The following is a 19,473-nucleotide window of genomic DNA, read 5'->3' on the forward strand; positions in this document are numbered from 1 at the left end:
TATCAGGAAGTTCTGCTTCAAACAACGAGTGGTGGACACCTGGAATGCTCTCCCAGAAGAGGTAATTGCGGAATCCACCATTCTAGGACTTAAGGGTAAGTTAGATGTACATCTCCTTATGAGTGGCATGAAGTGACATGGGTAGGGGTAGGCTAGATGCACTTTAGAGAATGACACGGTGGCGGTTTACCTGCGGCCACCGCATTTTAGCCGCGGGTCACCCACCGAAAACAGGGAAGAAAACTAGCAGTCGCTGCGGCGACGGGGACAAGGCCATTCACCGCCCGCGGGGCGGTGAATGGTCTTGTCCCCGCAGTGAGGCATGAAGGATCGCGCGGTCCCCGCAGCTCACACCCGCCTGCCCAATCGATTCTAGTGTTTAGCCAGCTCTCTCCCTTCTCCTCACCTTAGTTTGTAGATTTTCTTTTTCGGCGACCCGCACGCGCGGCTGCTCAGTGTTCAATCTTCTGCTCTGACGCAACCGGAAACAGGAAGTTGCAGCAGAGCAGAAGATTGAACACTGAGCAGCCGCGCGTGCGCGGCTCTCCGATAGCGTGCGGGTCACCGAAAAAGAAAACCTATAAACTAAGGTGAGGAGAAGGGAGAGAGCTGGCTAAACACTAGGATCGATTGGGCAGGCAGGTAGTGGCTGCGGGGACCATGCGATCGCTAGTGTTCCCAGCTCAAATTGGAAGGAGGGAGTGAAAGGGAAAAGGATTCTGGGCCAAGGGGATGAAAACGGAAGAAAAATCCACAGCAGGAAAGAAAGGGAAGGACAGGCAGGTGAGCCAGATGCTAGAAGCAAGGGGGGGGGGGGAAGAAAGAGGGAAAAAAGCTAGATGGGGTTGAAAAGAAGAGACACACTGGTATGGAAGAGGAAGATAGGGGAAATCTGGACACAGGAAGGTAACAGAAAGAGGGGAAATTATGTGCATGGGGCATAGGGACAGAGACATAAAGGGGACATGCCATGGGGATGGTATATGGACACAGGGGGGGGGGCAATGGCAGATACATAGGGGAGATATTAGAAATGGGGAAAATAGGAGAACAGAAGCGAGATGGTTTGTGGGGATGGGACAGGGACCGAGCTCGCAGGCTCCAGTGGCTTGCACAAATTACATTGTAACGTGCCATGAAAATAAGAGGGAGGAAGGTAGATAGATAGGCCACGCGAGAGGAGCTGAAGGGTGGTAGAAAGGAACAGATGGTAAAGGAGGGAGGGAAGGGTGGTGGTGGAAAGGAATAGGACAGACATTGAAGGAGGGTGGAGAGGAACAGACCCTGAAGGGAAATGTGGAAGACAGAATGGGAAGAAGACAGATGCCAGACTATGGGGGAGCGGAGGGAAGAAGATGGGTGCTAGACCAATTGGGGGGGGGGGAGTGAAGGGAGAGGCACAGTAACAGCAAATGGAAGACGCAGAGAGAAGACACACAGTGGATGGAAGGAATTGAATGAGAAGATGTGGAAAGCAGAAACCAGACAAGAAAGGTAGAAAAAAAAATTCTATTTATTTTTTGCTTTAGTTGTGTTGATAAAAATTTATAAACAAAGCCCTGCCAGCTGAACATCTCTTTCTCTAGTTCAGCAGCAGGAACTTTGATTTATAAGAAAGGAATAAGCTAAATATTACAGTACTAAGGCTTATATGGATGCAGCGGGGACGGTGACGGGGCGGTGAATGGGATGGCAGTGGCGGTGACGGGGCGGTGAAAGGGATGGCGGTGACGGTGACGGGGCGGTGAAGGGAACGGCGGTGACGGGGCGGTGCAGAGGATGGTGGGCCGGTGACGGGGACAGATTTTTTCCCCGTGTCATTCTCTAATGCACTTCTCTTTACGAGAAGCTTGGAGCGATATGGGGACCAAAACTATGCCAGGGTACACCTGGCACCCGGGGCCTCCGCGTGTGCGGATCGCCGGACTTGATGGACCTAGGGTCTGTTCCGGAGATGGCGCTTCTTATGTTCTTATGTACTGTGCTTGGGTTCCAACTGCCAAAAATCTCCGTTAAAACCTACTCCAGCCCATCTACACTCTCCCAGCCATTGAAGCCCTCCCCAGCCCATCCTCCACCAAACGGCCATATACAGACACAGACCGTGCAAGTCTGCCCAGAACTGGTCTTAGTTCAATTTTTAATATTGTTTTCTGATTCTAGATCCTCTGTGTTCATCCCACACTTCTTTGAACTCAGTCACAATTTTACTCTCCTCCACCTCTATAGGGAGCGCATTCCAGGCATCCACCACCCTCTCCGTAAAGTAGAATTTCCTAACATTGCCTATGAATCTACCACCCTTCAACCTCAAATTAAGAACATAAGAAGTTGCCTCCGCTGAGGCAGACCATAGGTCCATCCTGCTCAGCGGTCCGCTCCCGCGGCGGCCCATCAGGCCCATTGCCTGAGCAATGGTCTATACCTATCTGTACCCCCCAATCCCTTTTTCTTCTAGGAATCTATCCAAACCTTCTTTGAATCCATTTAGTGTTTTCTTGTCCACAACAGCCTCTGGAAGCGCGTTCCATGTATCTACCACCCTCTGAGTGAAAAAGTACTTCCTAGCGTTTGTTCTAAACCTGTCCCCTTTCAATTTCCCCCAATGCCCCCTTGTACTTCTGGTGCCCCTTAATTTGAAAAATCTGTCTCTGTCTACTTTTTCTATGCCCTTCAGGATCTTGAAGGTTTCTATCATGTCTCCTCTAAGTCTTCGCTTCTCCAGGGAGAAAAGTCCCAACTGCTTCAATCTGTCGGTATATGGGAGATTTTCCATTCCCTTTATCAGTTTGGTTGCTCTTCTTTGTACTCCCTCAAGTACCGCCATGTCCTTCTTGAGGTACGGCGACCAGTACTGGACACAGTACTCCAGATGCGGCCGTACCATTGCACGATACAGCGGCATGATAACTTCCTTCGTCCTGGTCGTAATACCCCTCTTAATGATACCCAGCATTCTGTTTGCTTTCCTAGAGGCTGTGGCGCATTGCGCCGATGCCTTCAGTGTTGCGTCTACCATCACTCCCAGGTCTCTCTCCAGGTTACTAACCCCTAGTGGTGTTCCCCCCATTTTGTATGTGAACATCGGGTTCTTTTTCCCCACGTGCATGACCTTGCATTTTCCCACGTTGAAGCTCATCTGCCATTTTTCGGCCCACTTTTCCAGCTGCGTTAGATCTTTTTGGAGCTCCTCGCAGTCTTCCTTGGTTTGAGCCCTGCTGTATAGTTTGGTGTCATCTGCAAATTTAATGACTTCACACTTTGTTCCCGCCTCTAGGTCATTTATGTAGATATTGAACAAGAGCGGTCCCAGCACTGACCCCTGCGGAACTCCGCTCGTGACCCCTTTCCAGTCTGAGTAGTGGCCCTTTACGCCAACCCTCTGCTTCCTGTTTGCCAGCCAGTTTTTGATCCATCGGTGGACCTCCCCTTGTACCCCATGGTTCCATATCTTTTTAAGCAGCCTCTCGTGTGGCACCTTGTCGAAGGCTTTTTGGAAGTCAAGGTAAATGATGTCTATAGATTCCCCTTTATCCACCTGGCTGTTCACTCCCTCAAAGAAGTACAATAAGTTTGTGAGGCATGACCTACCCTTACAGAAGCCATGTTGACTTGGTTTTAGCTGCCCATTTTTTTCGATGTGCTCACAGATGCCGTCTTTAATCAGTGCCTCCATCATCTTTCCCGGAACTGAAGTCAGGCTCACCGGCCTGTAGTTTCCCGGGTCCCCCCTTGCGCCCTTCTTGAAGATGGGCGTGACATTTGCTATTTTCCAATCCTCCGGGATCTCTCCGGTTTTTAAGGATAGGTTGCATATCTGTCGAAGTGGCTCCGCTATTACGTCTTTTAGTTCCTTGAGTACCCTTGGGTGAATGCCATCTGGACCCGGCGATTTGTCGCTCTTTAGTCTGTCAATCTGCTTGAGTACATCCTCTTGGCTTACCTCTAAGTTGACCAGCTTATCGTCTTGGTCTCCTATTACGATCTCCTCGGGTTCCGGAATGTTGGTTATATTCTCCATCGTGAAGACTGACGTGAAGAACTCATTTAACCTGTCAGCTATCTCTTTCTCTTCTTTTACAACTCCCTTTCGGTCTCCATCGTCCAATGGTCCCACTTCTTCTCTCACCGGTTGCTTCCCCTTGACGTATCTGAAGAACGACTTGAAGTTTGTTGCTTCCTTTGCTAGTCTCTCTTCGTATTCTCTTTTTACTTTTCTAACCACTCGGTGACACTCTTTCTGGCGTTCTTTGTGCCCTTTTTGGTTCTCCTCTGTTTGGTCCTTTTTCCATTTTCTGAACGATGCTTTCTTGTCGCTTATCGCCTTCTTCACTGCACTTGTTATCCACACTGGGTTTTTTGTTCTATTTTTTTTGCACCCTTTTCTGAACTTGGGGATGCAAATTATGTCCTCTGGTTTTACCATTTTCCTTTCTCTGGAAAAGATTTTGTTCTATGTTAATACCCTTCAAGTATTTGAACGTCGGAATCATATCTCCCCTGTCTCTCCTTTCCTTTCTTTCTGGAAATAGTATTCTGACAAAATTTATTTGGCTGGGGAAAGTAGCAAGAACACCAATAAACTGATGTTTTAAACTCCTGAAAGTCCAGGACCTGGTTCCACTTTTTTCTTTCTTGAAACAAACAAAATAGCCATGTGTTATATGATATACCCAGTGTTAACTTTTGTGCACCTTCTCAGGACAGAACAAAGACCTAAGCTTTTCCTGCAATGTAATGGATTTTGCTAACATGATAAAAGCAATGTGATCTATGACATATGTAATCAATGATTTGTTGATTGACAGCTGTTTCTGTAACCATATTCTGAATCTCAACAAAAGGAACAGGGTTGCACACTACTCTTAGGTTGGCCTACAGAGTATCTCTCAGAAGCTTATGTGTTTATTGCATTGATCCTTTTGTATGCCTATGTGAAGTTCTTTTCTCTCCCTTGGCAATCCAGCTCAGGTACTAAAAGGACCTAGTGGGTGTTGCTTGTGTTCCTGTGACCTCAGCACAAACAGAAGCAACAATAGCTCTTACATGGTGAGCTATCACACAGCCTGGTAGCATCAGCTCAGCCCGAATATAAGCGAACAACATATAGTCAGCTAGTCAAGTGGAGATGGTTCTCTTGGTAACAGAACTCCAGGTCTGTTAGAGTCAAAAGTCACAAAGAGCTGGAAAAAGCTTCTATGAGGCTTAGGTCCAATCCAGGCAGTATGCTAGAGCACCTTTCCAGTCTAAAGTGTGGAGAACTGCTTCACCTGGATGGGAATGTGGTTTGGTTTTTTTTTTTTTTTTGGGGGGGAAGGAAGCACTATGGACTGGTAGAGGTAGAATTCCAAGATGACTTTAGGCAGGAACATCCGTAGGAACCCTCTGTCATGGTAAAATCTTATAAAGGTAAATCTTATAATATAAGTGCTTGAAGTTCACTCGCCCAACATGCAGATGTTAGGGCTATTAGATAAACCAACTTCCAAATGAGACGTGTTAGTGAGCAAGTCATTAGTGGTTCAAAGGAAGATTTCAAGGGAGCAGATAGTATCACATTTAGATCCCAGATTACAAGTGGGGGCTTGATAGGTAGATTAGTGTGGTGAAGATCCTTAATGAATCTGGATATTAAGGGATGAACAGAAAGTAGCATCTGATCTAAAGGAGGGTGAAATGCACTGAAGGTGCCGAAATGTCTTTAGGCCTGAATTAGAGAAGTGCAGAAGGTAGTCCAGAATGGATGAGAGTAGACATGTGACAGGTTATAGGTCACACCAGGCAGAGAATCTGGTCCATTTAAAGCAGTAACTTCACTGAGTGGAAGGTTTTCTGGATGCTTCAATGTGTCCAACACTGGTCTCCCTACCTAAAGAAGGATATAACCCTACTGGAGAGGGTGCAAAGGCGAGCCACGAAGCTAGTTAAAGGTATCGAGAATTTGAGCTACAAAGAACGCCTCGGAAAACTGGGATTGTTCACCCTCGAGAAGAGAAGACTGCGAGGAGACATGATAGAGACTTTTAAAATACTAAAAGGATTTGACAAAATAGAGCAAGAAACATCGTTATTCACATTGTCAAATGTGACCCGGACAAGAGGTCATGGGCTGAAACTGAGGGGCACAAGGCCCAGGACAAATATTAGGAAGTTCTGTTTCGCACAACGAGTGGTGGACGCTTGGAACGCTCTCCCTGAGGAGGACGTGATGAGACCAACATTCTGGGATTCAAGAGCAAGTTGGATGCACACCTTCTTGCAAATCACATTGGGGGATACGAGTAAACAAGGTTTCTCAGCAGAGAACACCTAGCTTGGCCTCCGCGGGTGCGGGTCGCCAGACTGGATGAACCTAGAGTCTGATCCGGCGAAGCCATTTCTTATGTTCTTATGACAGCCAAGATTGCAACAGAGTGTGTGTAGGTATTTATCTGCTTGCTGAAAGATACCTTGCTGTGAGTGCTAGTGAGCAAGGGTTGGGATGGAGGAGAGAGCAGTCATTCTGTGTTAGCAGCACTTGAAATGGCTATAGTTTGTAAGGTTCCCAGGTTGAGAGCTCTAGAAGGAGTGGGAACCAAGGTTGCTGCAGCCAGCGAGATGCAATGAAAATCGTGATGCCCCAATCCTGGCAAAATTTGAGTAGAGTTTTCCCAATAAGAGGTACTGGAGGGAATGTGTAGAGGAACCCATTCCCCCAGTCAATGAGAAAGTCATCTAATTCTAGGTGATTGGGGTATAAGGTCTGGAGCAGAAAAGTGGAAGTTGGTTGCTGTGGGGGAAAGCACAAAGATCTATATCCAGAGTCACCCATTTAGAGAAAATCTGACACAAGACGGACATGCCAAGACCGCACTTGTGTGGCTGAAGGAGTCTGCTGAGTTTGTCCTCCAATACATTTTGCTTCCCTGTCAGATAGCTTGCACTGAGAAGGATGCTATGAGTAGTTGCCCAAATCCAAATCTGGATGGTTTTCATGCAAAGATAGTGAGATTCCATGGCCCTTTGTTTGCCGAGATAGAACATGGCACTTGGTTATCAGACTGGATGAGAACAACTTGCTGGAGGACACTGTCCTGGAATGTTCTGAGAGCATTGCCTATTGCTCATAGTTCAAGAAGATTGATATGGAGAGTTTTCCCATGAAAAGACCAGATTCCCCGACTGTGGAGGCTGTCCAGATGAGATCCCAGCCTAACATTAAAGCATTTGTGGTGAGGAGTTCTTGATGGGGAAGAGGCTGAAAGGGCAGACCTCAGGAAAGGTTGGATAGAAGCATCTATCACTTAACAGAGTGAAGGAAGTTTGATGTAACTTGGATCGAAGCAGACAGAGATCCTTTGACCTGAGACCATTGGGTCAACAGAGTCCATTGTGGGATTTTAATGAGAAGATGTGCTATAACAATGACTATGGAGGCCATGTGGCCTAGAACAGTGGTCCCCAACCCTGTCCTGGAGGACCACCAGGTCAATCGGGTTTTCAGGCTAGCCCTAATGAATATGCATGAGAGAGATTTGCATATAATGGAAATGACAAGCATGCAAATCCGCTCCATGTATATTCATTAGGGCTATCCTGAAAACCCGATTGGCCTGGTGGTCCTCCAGGACAGGGTTGGGGACTACTGGCCTAGAAGGCAAAGCATTTGACGTGCTGTTATTCACAGTAATGAAGTAACTGTCTGGCACAGCTGAAGTAGATTGTTGACTTTACTGAGGTAGAAAAGCTTGACCCTGAGTAGTGTCCAAGAGAGCTCCTATAAACTCCAGTGTCTGGGTTGGAGGTAGATGTGATTTTTGGTAGTTCACGGCAAACCCTAGCAGTTCCAGCAGACAACTGTTCAGTTGATGGCATGCTGAGTTAGTAGTAATGATGAAGCTTTGATCAACCAGTTGTCTAAATAGGGAAATACGAGGAGTGTTCAATAATTAACTACCTGAGTATGAAAGAAAGCAGCAAGCAGTTTAAATGGGGTAGAGAGTCCATTGAAGATGACCCTCACACTGGACGGCCTGTGGAAGCAACTTCCACAGAAATTTGCAAGAAAGTCGAGGATTAATTTTGTCAGACAGTCAAATTAAGGTTCTTGAATAGCTGAAGAATGGGCATCTCGGCAGATACAGTTTGGAAAATAATTCATGAAAAGTTGGGCATGTCTAAGGTTAGTGCAAGATAGAAATATGATGGCAGATAAAGGCCAAATGGCCCATCCAGTCTTCCTATCCGCAGTAACCATTATCTCTTCCTCTCTCTAAGATATCCCACGTGCCTATCCCAGGCTTTCTTGAAATCCAAGAATGCTGACGCCATGTCAGAAGGCCACGAGGCTCCAATGCTGTCAGAACTTGGAGATGCTCCGTGAAGACCAAGTGAATTTTTTTCATCGTTTGGTGACTGGAGATGAGACTTGGCTCTATCACAGAAATCCTGAGTTTAAAATGCAGTCAATGCAGTGGAAGCATAAGTCATCCTCCACCCCAAAAAAGTTCAAGACAGAAAAATCTGCGGGCAAAGTCATGGCAACTGTCTTCTGGGATAATGACGGACTTTTGCTTCTGGAGTTTATGCTACACAAGACAGCCATAACTGGGGAGAGTTATGCCAACACAGTGATCACTTTTTGGCAGTCAATCATGGGGAAAAGATGAGGAAACTCACAGCAAATGTGCTGCTTCTTCACAACAATTCACCAGTGCACATGTCATGAAAATTGCAGGCTGCCATCCGCAAACGTGGGTTTCAGCAGCTGAATCATCTACCCTACAGTCCTAACCTGGCTCCCTCAGATTATTTCTTGTTCCGAGTTTTGAAGAAATATTTCCATGTACAGTGGTTTTCAAGGGATGAAGACATCAAGGAAGCTGTGACTTCTTGGTCTGAATGTTAAACAGAAGAATCTTTTCAAAGGGGATAAAGTCACTGCAGGAAAAATGGATGAAATGTATGGAGCTATCAGGCTACTATATTGAAAATTATTTTCTTTCCTTCTAAGGTAGATAAATTATTTAACATCCTTCATACATGAAACCCCTACGAGCAAAGGGCTGCCACACTACCACAAGTATTTTGTGAAAATTCGTGGAGCTAGTGCCAAACCAAAGGGTAGGACTTTCTACTAAAGTGTTGAGATCCAACCGCGAAAGCAAAGATACTTCCTGTGAGCAGATAGGTTGGAGATAGGAGTTTAAGCTTCCTTGAGATTCAGAGAGCAAAACCAGTTATCTTTTCTCCAATAGGGGCAAAAGTGTTCCCAAAGAGACCATGCAAAACTTCTTCTACAAGTATTTATTGAGTCCCAGAGGTCTAGAACTGGACAAAGGCCTCTGGTCTTTTTCAGTATCAGGAAATATTTAGAATAGAATCCCTGGCCCCTTTCCTGCAGAGGAATAGGTTCTATTGAGTTCTATTGAGGAGGGTCTTCTGGAGGGACTCTTTTGATGGGTGGTTTGGAGTTCTTCTTAGTAAGCATGGGACATAACCCTGAGCTACTACTCAGCATACCCATTTATCTGACATGATGAGAGTCCAGCATTGGAGAAAGTAAAATTGTCTAACACCTATGGGAAAATTTGGAGGAAGTGGGAAATGCTGGCAATGCTCTATAGAAGAGAGTCAAAAGAGCTCAAGCGGAATGAACTGCATTCTTTTGGAGGCATAAGTCGGTGTGAATCAGTTATCAAAAGTTACCGTATTTTTCGCTCCATAAGACACACTTTTTCCACCCCCAAAAAGGGTGTGGAAATGTAAGTGCGTCTTATGCAGCGAAAGTACAAATTTGTTAAGCCCGCTGCTGCAGCCGCATCTTTTTAACCCCCCCCGCCGCCGCATATTTTAACCCCCCTCCCCGCCTATATTTTTTTTTTAAAAACAAAACAAAAAACCGCCACTGCTGCATCTTTAAAACCCACCCGCCTACCCGCTGCTGTCGTACCTGATAGTCCAGCGTATTTCCTGGCCAAAGGCACCACAGGCCAGAAGCACAGAGATCAGGGGAAAGCCCTCTGCGCTCTCGCCTGGGCCCTCACCAATCTCCAAATGGCTGCAGTCAGTTCTCGTAAGATTCGCGAGAAATGACTGCAGCTATTTGGAGATCGGTGTGGGCCAGGCGGGAGCGCAGAGGGCTTGCTCCTGATCTCTGCGCTTCTGGCCTGTGCGCCGCTGGCTGAGAAAGATGAGAGCCGTCTAAGGACGGAGGAATTAAAAAAGGTACTGAGGGGGTATGATTAAAGGTACGGGGGTATGATTAAAGGTACGGGGGATGATTAAAAAAGGTACTGGGGGTACGTGGGGGCATTTGGTTGTATGGAGGGATGATTTAAGGTACTGGAGGGCACGTGGGGGGATAATTTAAGGTACTGGGAGGCACGTGGGGGTGTGGGGGAATGATTTAAAGTACTGGGGGGCACGTGGTTGTATGGGGGATGATTTAAGATATTGAGGGGCATATGGTTGTATGGAGAGATGATTTAAGATACTGGGAGGGCACGTAGTAGCATGGAGGGATGATTTAAGGTACATGAGGGGTACAGCGGATGATTTAGGATATACGAGGGTACAGGGGGAAGATTTAATATACTTTGGGTACGTGAGTGGTATGGGGCCTGCCTGACTGCCACTAGGCCTGCCTGTCACTAGGCCTGCCTGTCTTGCTTGTCGCTAGGCCACTAAGCCTGCCTGCCTGTCGCTAGGCCACTAGGCCTGCCTGTCGCTAGGCCACTAGGCCTGCCTGCCACTATGCCTGCCTGTTCTATGCCCTGTCCCAGCTTAGCACTAGAGCACCGGGGGGGGACACAGGGTACAGAGCCTGGCAGGGAGGGGGAACAGGGTGCAGAGCCTGGCAGGAAGAATTTGGTTCAGAATTTTTTTTTCTTGTTTTCCTCCTCTAAATCTAGGGTGCGTCATATGGTCAGATGCATCTTACGGAGCGAAAAATATGGCAATCTTACAAAATGGAACGGAGGGCTCAGCTTACCTAATTTACGAGCATATAATGTGGCGGCACGTCTGTGCTTTATACATGAGAGGGTGACATGCTCGACTATCTCCGAAGGGGTGGCTGCCAGGATGGTGTGCCCCCTATACCTTTTTGAATTTATTACATTCTCCCCGAAGCTCGGGTGGGGCTTTAACTTCTAAGCTTCGGTTTTTTGCACTCTTTTTGTGCGGTGTGGAAGTGGTGGCGAGAGGCACAAGGGGAAACCCCTTTGGCATCCCTTTTCCTGTAGCTACGAGCTAACCCTGAATTTTTACCGGGTTTCTGCTCCCATCCGTTTGTGGACAGGGCAACGCGGGGAGGGCAAATACACTTTCTGATGTGGTGGACGCAGATTTCTCTTATTTAAAAAAAAATGATGGGAGATAATTGTTTCAGTAAAGATTTTAAATAGACATGTAAAACTGGCAGTCCATTTTTCTGTTAAGAAGCACTGAAGACTGGAATATACGTTTGCCAGAAAGCACAGTTACTTACCGTAACAGGTGTTATCCAGGGACAGCAGGCAGATATTCTTAACGCATGGGTGACGTCACCGACGGAGCCCCGGTACGGACATTTTAACTAGAAAGTTCTAGTTGGCCACACCGCGCATGCGCGAGTGCCTTCCCGCCCGACGGAGGAGTGCGTGGTCCCCAGTTAAGATAAGCCAGCTAAGAAGCCAACCCGGGGAGGAGGGTGGGACGTAAGAATATCTGCCTGCTGTCCCTGGATAACACCTGTTACGGTAAGTAACTGTGCTTTATCCCAGGACAAGCAGGCAGCATATTCTTAACGCATGGGTGACCTCCAAGCTAACAGAGAGGGAGGGGGGATGGTTGGCCATTAGGAAAATAAATTGTGTAACACAGATTGGCCGAAGTGTCCATCCCGTCTGGAGAAGGTATCCAGACAGTAGTGAGTAGTGAACGTGTGAACTGAGGACCTAGTGGCAGCCTTGCAGATTTCCTCGATGGGCGTGGAACGGAGGAAAGCCACAGAAGCAGCCATAGCTCTGACCCTGTGGGCCGTGACAGCACCTTCCAGTGAGAGACCGGCCCGAGCATAACAGAACGCAATGCAGGCAGCAAGCCAGTTGGAAAGCGTCCGTTTAGAGACATGACGACCTAGGCGTTTAGGGTCTAAGGACAAAAAGAGCTGAGGGAACGAGCGGTGGGCCCTGGTACGGTCAAGGTAGTATGCAAGGGCACGCTTACAGTCCAGCGTGTGTAACGCCTGTTCCCCAGGATGAGAATGGGGCTTAGAGAAAAAGACAGGCAACACAATGGACTGGTTGAGGTGAAATTCCGAGACCACCTTGGGAAGGAATTTAGGATGGGTACGCAGAACCACCTTGTCATGGTGAAAAACAGTGAAAGGTGGGTCGGCAACCAGTGCATGCAGCTCACTAACCCTCCTGGCAGAGGTGATGGCAATGAGGAAAAGCACCTTCCAGGTAAGAAATTTGAGCGAAGTTGTGGCAAGAGGCTCAAAAGGAGGTTTCATGAGGGCAGATAAAACCACATTCAGGTCCCAGACGACTGGAGGAGGCTTCAGAGGTGGTTTGACATTGAAGAGGCCTCTCATGAATCGGGAAACCAGGGGATGAGCCGTGAGAGGTTTTACGAGGATAGGCTCATGAAACGCAGTGATGGCACTAAGGTGGACTCTGATTGAGGTAGATTTGAGGCCAGCGTCGGACAGAGAGAGCAAATAGTCCAGCAGAGTTTCCACCGCCAATGAGGCGGGATCGTGGTGATGTAGGAGACACCAAGAGGTCCACTTTTGATGGTAACTTTGGAGGGTGGCCGGTTTCCTGGAGGCATTCAAAATACGACGGACAGGCTGAGACAGATTGTCTGGAGAGGTCAGCCAGAGAGAAACCAAGCTGTCAGGTGGAGCGAGGACAGATTGGGATGCAGTAGAGACTGATGCTGCTGTGTAAGTAGAGTAGGAAACACAGGAAGAGGAATGGGTTCTCGGGAGCTGAGCTGGAGCAGGAGGGAGAACCAGTGTTGGTGAGGCCACCGAGGGGCGATGAGAATCATGGTGGCTCTGTCCCTGCGGAGTTTGAATAACGTCCGCAACATCAGAGGCAGTGGAGGAAAGGCATAGAGGAACCGATCCGTCCAGTTGAGCAGGAATGCATCCGGGGCCAGACGATGAGGAGAGAAGAGTCTGGAACAGAACTGGGGCAGCTGATGGTTGTGAGGAGCTGCAAAGAGGTCCACCTGAGGCGTGCCACACCGAGCGAAGATGGAGCGGAGTGTGTGAGGATCCAGAGACCACTCGTGAGGTTGAAGGATGCGGCTGAGATTGTCAGCCAGGGAGTTCTGTTCGCCATGGATGTAGACAGCCTTGAGGAAGAGACTGTGGGCCGTGGCCCAGATCCAGATGCGGATGGCCTCCTGACAAAGGAGGGGAGATCTGGTGCCGCCTTGTTTGTTTATGTAGTACATGGCGACTTGGTTGTCCGTGCACAGGAGAAGAACCTGCGGGTAGAGAAGGTGCTGGAAGGCCCTGAGAGCATAGAAGATGGCCCTGAGTTCCAGGAAATTAATGTGATGTTGACGCTCTTGAGGGGTCCAGAGTCCCTGGGTGTGAAGATCTCCCAGGTGAGCTCCCCACTCATAGGGGGAGGCATCTGTGGTTATGATCATGGAGTGAGGGGGTAGATGAAAGAGTAGACCCCTGGAAAGATTGGAGGAGTTCAACCACCATTGAAGAGATTGCTGAAGAGACGATGTTACAGAGATGGGATGAGAAAGAGGATCCGTGGTCTGTGACCATTGGTTGGCTAGAGTCCATTGAGGTGTCCTGAGGTGGAGTCGCGCCAGAGGAAGCACATGGACCGTCGAGGCCATGTGGCCCAGGAGGACCATCATCTGCTGAGCTGGGACGGAGTGATGAAGGAGCACCTGACGACAGAGGTGGAGTAGGGTCCGTTGTCAGTCGGAGGGGAGAAACGCCCTCATCAGAGTGGTGTCGAGAACCGCACCATGAAATGAAGTCGCTGTGTGGGAAGCATGTGTGACTTGGGGTAGTTGATCTCGAACCCCAGGAGATGGAGGAAAGAGATGGTGTGTTGAGTAGCTTGTAGCACAAGCGGAGACGTAGGTGCTTTCACCAACCAATCGTCCAAGTAGGGGAACACCTGGAGGTTGTGAGACCTGAGGAAGGCCTCCACCACAATAAGGCACTTGGTGAACACCCTGGGCGATGATGCGAGGCCAAAGGGTAGCACTTTGTACTGATAGTGATGGTGCTGTATCTGAAACCGTAGGTAGCGACGTGAAGTCGGATTGATTGGAATGTGAGTGTAGTCCTCTTTGATGTCTAGGGAACATAGCCAGTCGTGTTGAGAGAGAAGAGGGTAAAGCGTGGCAAGGGAGAGCATTCTGAATTTTTTCCTTGACCAGACACTTGTTGAGGTCCCGGAGATCGAGGATGGGACGGAGGTCTCCTGTCTTCTTGGGGACCAGGAAGTAGCGGGAGTAGAATCCCTGGCCCCTTTGGTCTGAGGGTACCTCTTCGATGGCATTGAGAAGAAGGAGGGATTGGACCTCCCTCAGGAGGAGGAGGGATTGGGAGGAGTGAGAAGCAGACTCTATGGGAGGATTGTCTGGTGGAAGAGTCTGGAAGTTGAGAGAGTAGCCGTGGCGAATGATGTTGAGGACCCATTGGTCGGATGTGATGACCTCCCAACGGCTGAGGAAGAGTTGGAGGCGTCCTCCGAAAGGCTGAGGAAGAGGCAATGATGATGGGAGACTGGCTATGCCCTGGAGAAAGGAGTCAAAAGGGTTGAGATGGTTTTGACGGAGGGAGAGGCTTGGCAGGCTGATGAGACTGGGAACGAGCCTGAGGTTGATGCTGGTGACGAGGACGGCGAGGTTGCTGCTGAGGCGGGTTGAGAGGTCTGGCCGAGAACCTGCGTTGGTAGGAGGACTGCTGTCTGTAGGGGCGAGCAGGCGGAGTCTTCTTTTTGGGTTTGACCAGAGTGTCCCACCTAGTCTCGTGCACTGAGAGTTTCTGGGTGGTTGAGTCCAGGGATTCCCCGAAGAGTTCGTCACCAAGACAAGGTGCGTTAGCCAGGCGGTCTTGGTGGTTAATGTCGAGGTCAGAAACTCTCAGCCAGGCTAGACGCCGCATGGCAACAGCCATGGCAGATGCTCTAGAGGTCAGCTCAAATGAGTCATAAATGGAGCGTACCATGAATTTCCGAAGTTGGAGCAGACTGGAAATTTGCTGTTGGAAAAGAGGGACCTTACGTTCAGGAATGTATTTTTCTAAGGAGGAGAGTTGTTGTACCAGATGCTTCATATAGAAGGAGAAGTGAAAGGTGTAATTATTTGCCCTGTTGGCCAGCATTGCATTCTGGAAAAGGCGCTTGCCAAATTTATCCATAGTTTTGCCCTCTCTGCCAGGAGGGGTGGAGGCATAGACACTGGAGCCCTGAGTTTTCTTTAAGGTGGACTCCACCAGGAGAGATTCATGGGGTAATTGAGGCTTGTCAAACCCCGGGATTGGAATGACCCGGTACAAGCTATCCAGTTTGCGAGGGGCCCCGGGAACAGTAAGGGGGTTCTCCCAATTTTTGTAAAAAGTTTCCCCTAGGATGTCATGGACGGGTAACTTAAGGAATTCCTTGGGAGGTTGCTCAAAGTCTAGGGCATCGAGAAAAGCCTGGGACTTTTTAGAGTCGGACTCTAAAGGAATGGAAAGAGCAGCCGACATCTCCCTGAGGAACTTGGTAAAAGAGGACTGTTCGGGCTTTGAACCGGTGTCAATCGTTGAGGGTTCCTCGTCCGTCGAGGAAGCGTCTTCCTCGGTACCGTGCGGGGATTCTTCCCATAAGTCAGGGTCCCTGATGTCGGGGTGTGCACGGCGGGTCATCGGTGTGGAGGGCCCGGCATGGCGGGTCTTGGAGAGAGACTTGCTGGAGCGGACCGAGGTGGTACCGGGAGAGGAAGACTGGTGCCGTTCCTGGTACCGGGAAGGGTCGGCATCAGAACGGGCCTGTACCGCATGGAGGTGTTAAGCGGTACCGAGGGGGTCGACACCAATGGGATCGTGCGAGGCTCGGACCGGTCCTGCACCGGAAGATGTGAGGCCAGCAGTGCCGGCAACAGTTGTTGGAGTTGTTGCTGCAGCTGCTCCTGTAATTGGGTCTGGAGTATGGCCGCGATGCGGTCGTCCAGGGGAGGCACCGGTACCGCTTTTTTCTTTTTCGGTACCATAGGTGCCGCTCTACGCTCCGGCGATGAGGAGGCCGATGATGAGGCACTCACCGATATCGGAGCGGAGCGTTTGCGGGGTTGGTGCGGTGCCGGAAGGACCGGCGTCGCAACCGTGGCAGGAGGGCGCTCAAGGGAAGTGGAAGGCTTCTTAGCCAGCTTACCTGGGGCCAGCGACCCCAAAGAAGGATCTGGCGTCGTCAAAGTAGTCGGTGCCGACTTTTGAGATGCCGTCGACGTCGCGGCAGGTTCCATGGCAGATCCGGTGCCGAAGAGAATATTTTGCAGGATCTGCCTATTTTTTCAATGTGCGCTTTTTAAGAGTCGCACAGCGGGTGCAGGTGTCAGTCCGATGCTCCAGACCCAAGCACTGCAGGCACCAATTGTGCGGGTCGGTGAGAGAGATCGGGCGTGCACACCGCTGGCACTTCTTAAAGCCCGGTTGAGGGGGCATGAAGGGAAACAGGGCCTCTGCAAAATCGAAGCCGGAGGCCTGTATGGTGGCAACAGGCCCCGCCGGGGCCGGGCCAAAAAAATAAGAAAACTGGACAAGTTTTTTTTTTTTTTTTTAAATAAAAGCAAAGGAATCCGAAAGGAAAAAAATCAAAGAACAAGAAAAAATACGTGAGCGGGAAGGCAGAAACTAGTTTTTCAATGGCCGTTGAAAACACATGCGTCTTCTTCGCTCCGCGGATACGAAGAAACTGGGGACCACGCACTCCTCTGTCGGGCGGGAAGGCACTCGCGCATGCGCGGTGCGGCCAACTAGAACTTTCTAGTTAAAATGTCCATACCGGGGCTCCGTCGGTGACATCACCCATGCGTTAAGAATATGCTGCCTGCTTGTCCTGGGATAAAGAATCTAATGTTCTAGCCTCTCATCCAGGAGGAACAAAAGCATAAGATCATGAGTTGCATGAATGCTTGAGGGCAGATTCCATGACTAGTGAATGGTGTTGGGAGTTGTGCTCTTTCGAATCCTGGACATGCTTATATTCTATACCTATTGTCTATACTTCTAGGAGACACTTGTCTCTCAGTTTTTAAATAAAGTGTCCTTCATGACTTTGAGGAAAGCTACTTTAATGCATTCATTTGATGGTGCTTCAAAGTCAAGGAGGTCAAAGAGTTCAAAATAAGGTTCCTCCATGGTTTCCATCTTGATGAGCAATGTTACCCTATCTGTTGTATGAAGCCAGTGAAAGAAAGGCTTAAACAGAAATGTGTAGCATGGAAGAGACACTGAAAGACTTTTCTGCTGAGAATTCTGGTAAATCGTCATTCGAGTGGATGGAATATTTAAGACAGACTCCTCAAAGTACTCCCTTCTAGGTGTATCAGGGAGTGTGCATCAAGGACTTTTCACTGAGATGTTTTGAGGTGAAACAGAAGACACTTCCTCTATCAATGATTATGCATGCGTTGTGTCGGCCCGTGTTGACGCTGATGCTTCATGTTGAGCAGGTGTGTGTGCGAATGTATCCTTGACTGACACTTCAATGCATCCTTTAGCTGGGCTGAGGCAGTAGCACCGAAAGCTCTTGTCCAAGCATAACCTGGATCATCTCCTGGAGAGTCAGTGCCAATACCAAAAGAGACAATGGCATAAGAGCAGTCTGCTGTCTTGTTGGTGTGGTATGGGAGACCTTGATGTCAAGACACGTCTGTGCGGAAACACCAGCAAGATGGATGCAGAATGATCATCCGCACTTCAATGCGTCAAAATTGATTCTTGGGAGGATGTAGTGGTATGCCAGGAAGAGGAAGAATGTTTGTGCTTCGTAGCTTTTTTATATGCTATGTCTGTCAACACTCAAGGCATTGATGTAGAAGCAGTGTCCCAGTGCTGCATTGAGCCTGATGCGCAACACTCGATGCAGTGTCGATGCAGTTGTGCTGATGTCACAGGAAACTGAGCACTGGTTTCTGAATTACCAGCCATGCTCGATGTCAATGCCAACTGCAGTACCATAAGTTTCTGAAATTGAGGTTTGTGGGCTTTCAGTAACCTTTTTCGCATTTGGAAACAGGAGGTCACAGGCAGTGTCCCAATGTATCAAAAGCATCTCTTAAAAGCTGCTAGGTGTCATTTAGATATTTGGGGGGGGAACAGCCACTATGAAGTCAAAAGGCTCAATGGCCTGGGGAGCTCATGTAAAAAGCAATCTGAAACAATTGATAGTCCCAGGCAGCAAAAAGGCTCAAAGTGGCCCAAAGGCAAAAAATGAAAGTTGCCAAAATTAAGCCAAAGTCGGTAGTTGTAGAGAAACTTAATAAAAGAATGACAAAAAATAGGAAAAATAATAACGGGAAGGTACCAAAAATTGAAAAGGTTTGATGCGCTGAGATCACTGAAGAGACAGTTTTTCAGTTCTGCAGAAAATGAAGAACTGCAGGTTCTGTGAGCTGACATTGGATGGGAAGGCACTGGAACATGTGCAGTACAAGCACTGCCTTAAAATTTTAAGTGACAGTTCCCCTGGTACTGTCTGTACTGGTTTCCATGGATGATATAACCTATATGTGAGAATATACTGCCTGCTTGTCCTCAGAGAATAAATAGTACAAAACCAAACTTACCGTGTTAAATCTTTCTAGAAAACTGTCATCGCCAAGCAACACATATGCTTTCAATAAATATTCATAATAAGAATCTATTCCTGCTCCAACTCCACTGTCTGTACAAAGCAAAAAATATTAAAGGAGAAATATATTTAAAACACAGAAACAGAATTTTTTTAATTAAAAAATATTGTACAAATATCAGCTTATTTTTCAGTAGCAGTCAAAATATCAAGGAGAAAAAATGAATCACTATTTGTGATTGAGGATGTACCAAACTGGTTGAATATCAAGAATAAAGGTCACTCCTCTAAAAAGATTAACCACTTTGTGCACATAAGCATTAGGCTTCTCATATATATAATTCAAAGGCTGAATATGCTCAGAGACAAGAGGCATAAACAAGGGGTATTTACCCCAAGAATATCGTCTTACCGCCCCAATTATTGCATATGCTTAAAGTGCCTTCAAACATCTTTGAGTGCTGTATATCAATCTAATTGTTTTCAAAAAAATGTTCAATAAGAATGACAAGACACTTAGCTCTGTTAGACGTTTTTCTGACAAAGCTAAGGGCTAGATTCACTAAGGGTGATCGGAATCACACCCCTAACTGCCTGCCTGGCAGAGAATTTTTAAAAAAAACTTTTTGGGAGCCTGTGGTTTTAACCCGTTTTAAACTCGCGGGTTAAAACCATGGGCTCA

The 19,473-nt window shown here is 48.1% G+C and overlaps 1 protein-coding gene across 2 annotated transcripts in view; it reads right to left on the reverse strand.

Moving 5' to 3' along the window:
- The window catches only part of EDEM3 (ER degradation enhancing alpha-mannosidase like protein 3), a 254,529-nt gene that overhangs the window by 140,088 nt on the left and 94,968 nt on the right, over window positions 1–19,473 (reverse strand). For both annotated transcript variants that reach the window (XM_033916146.1, XM_033916145.1), the window contains one exon: window positions 18,787–18,884. In XM_033916146.1, the coding sequence (XP_033772037.1) occupies window positions 18,787–18,884 (98 nt within the window). The remainder of the gene's footprint in view (window positions 1–18,786; window positions 18,885–19,473) is intronic.

The sequence above is a fragment of the Geotrypetes seraphini genome, chromosome 12 (genome assembly GCF_902459505.1).
Source record: "Geotrypetes seraphini chromosome 12, aGeoSer1.1, whole genome shotgun sequence".
Lineage (NCBI taxonomy): Eukaryota > Metazoa > Chordata > Amphibia > Gymnophiona > Dermophiidae > Geotrypetes > Geotrypetes seraphini.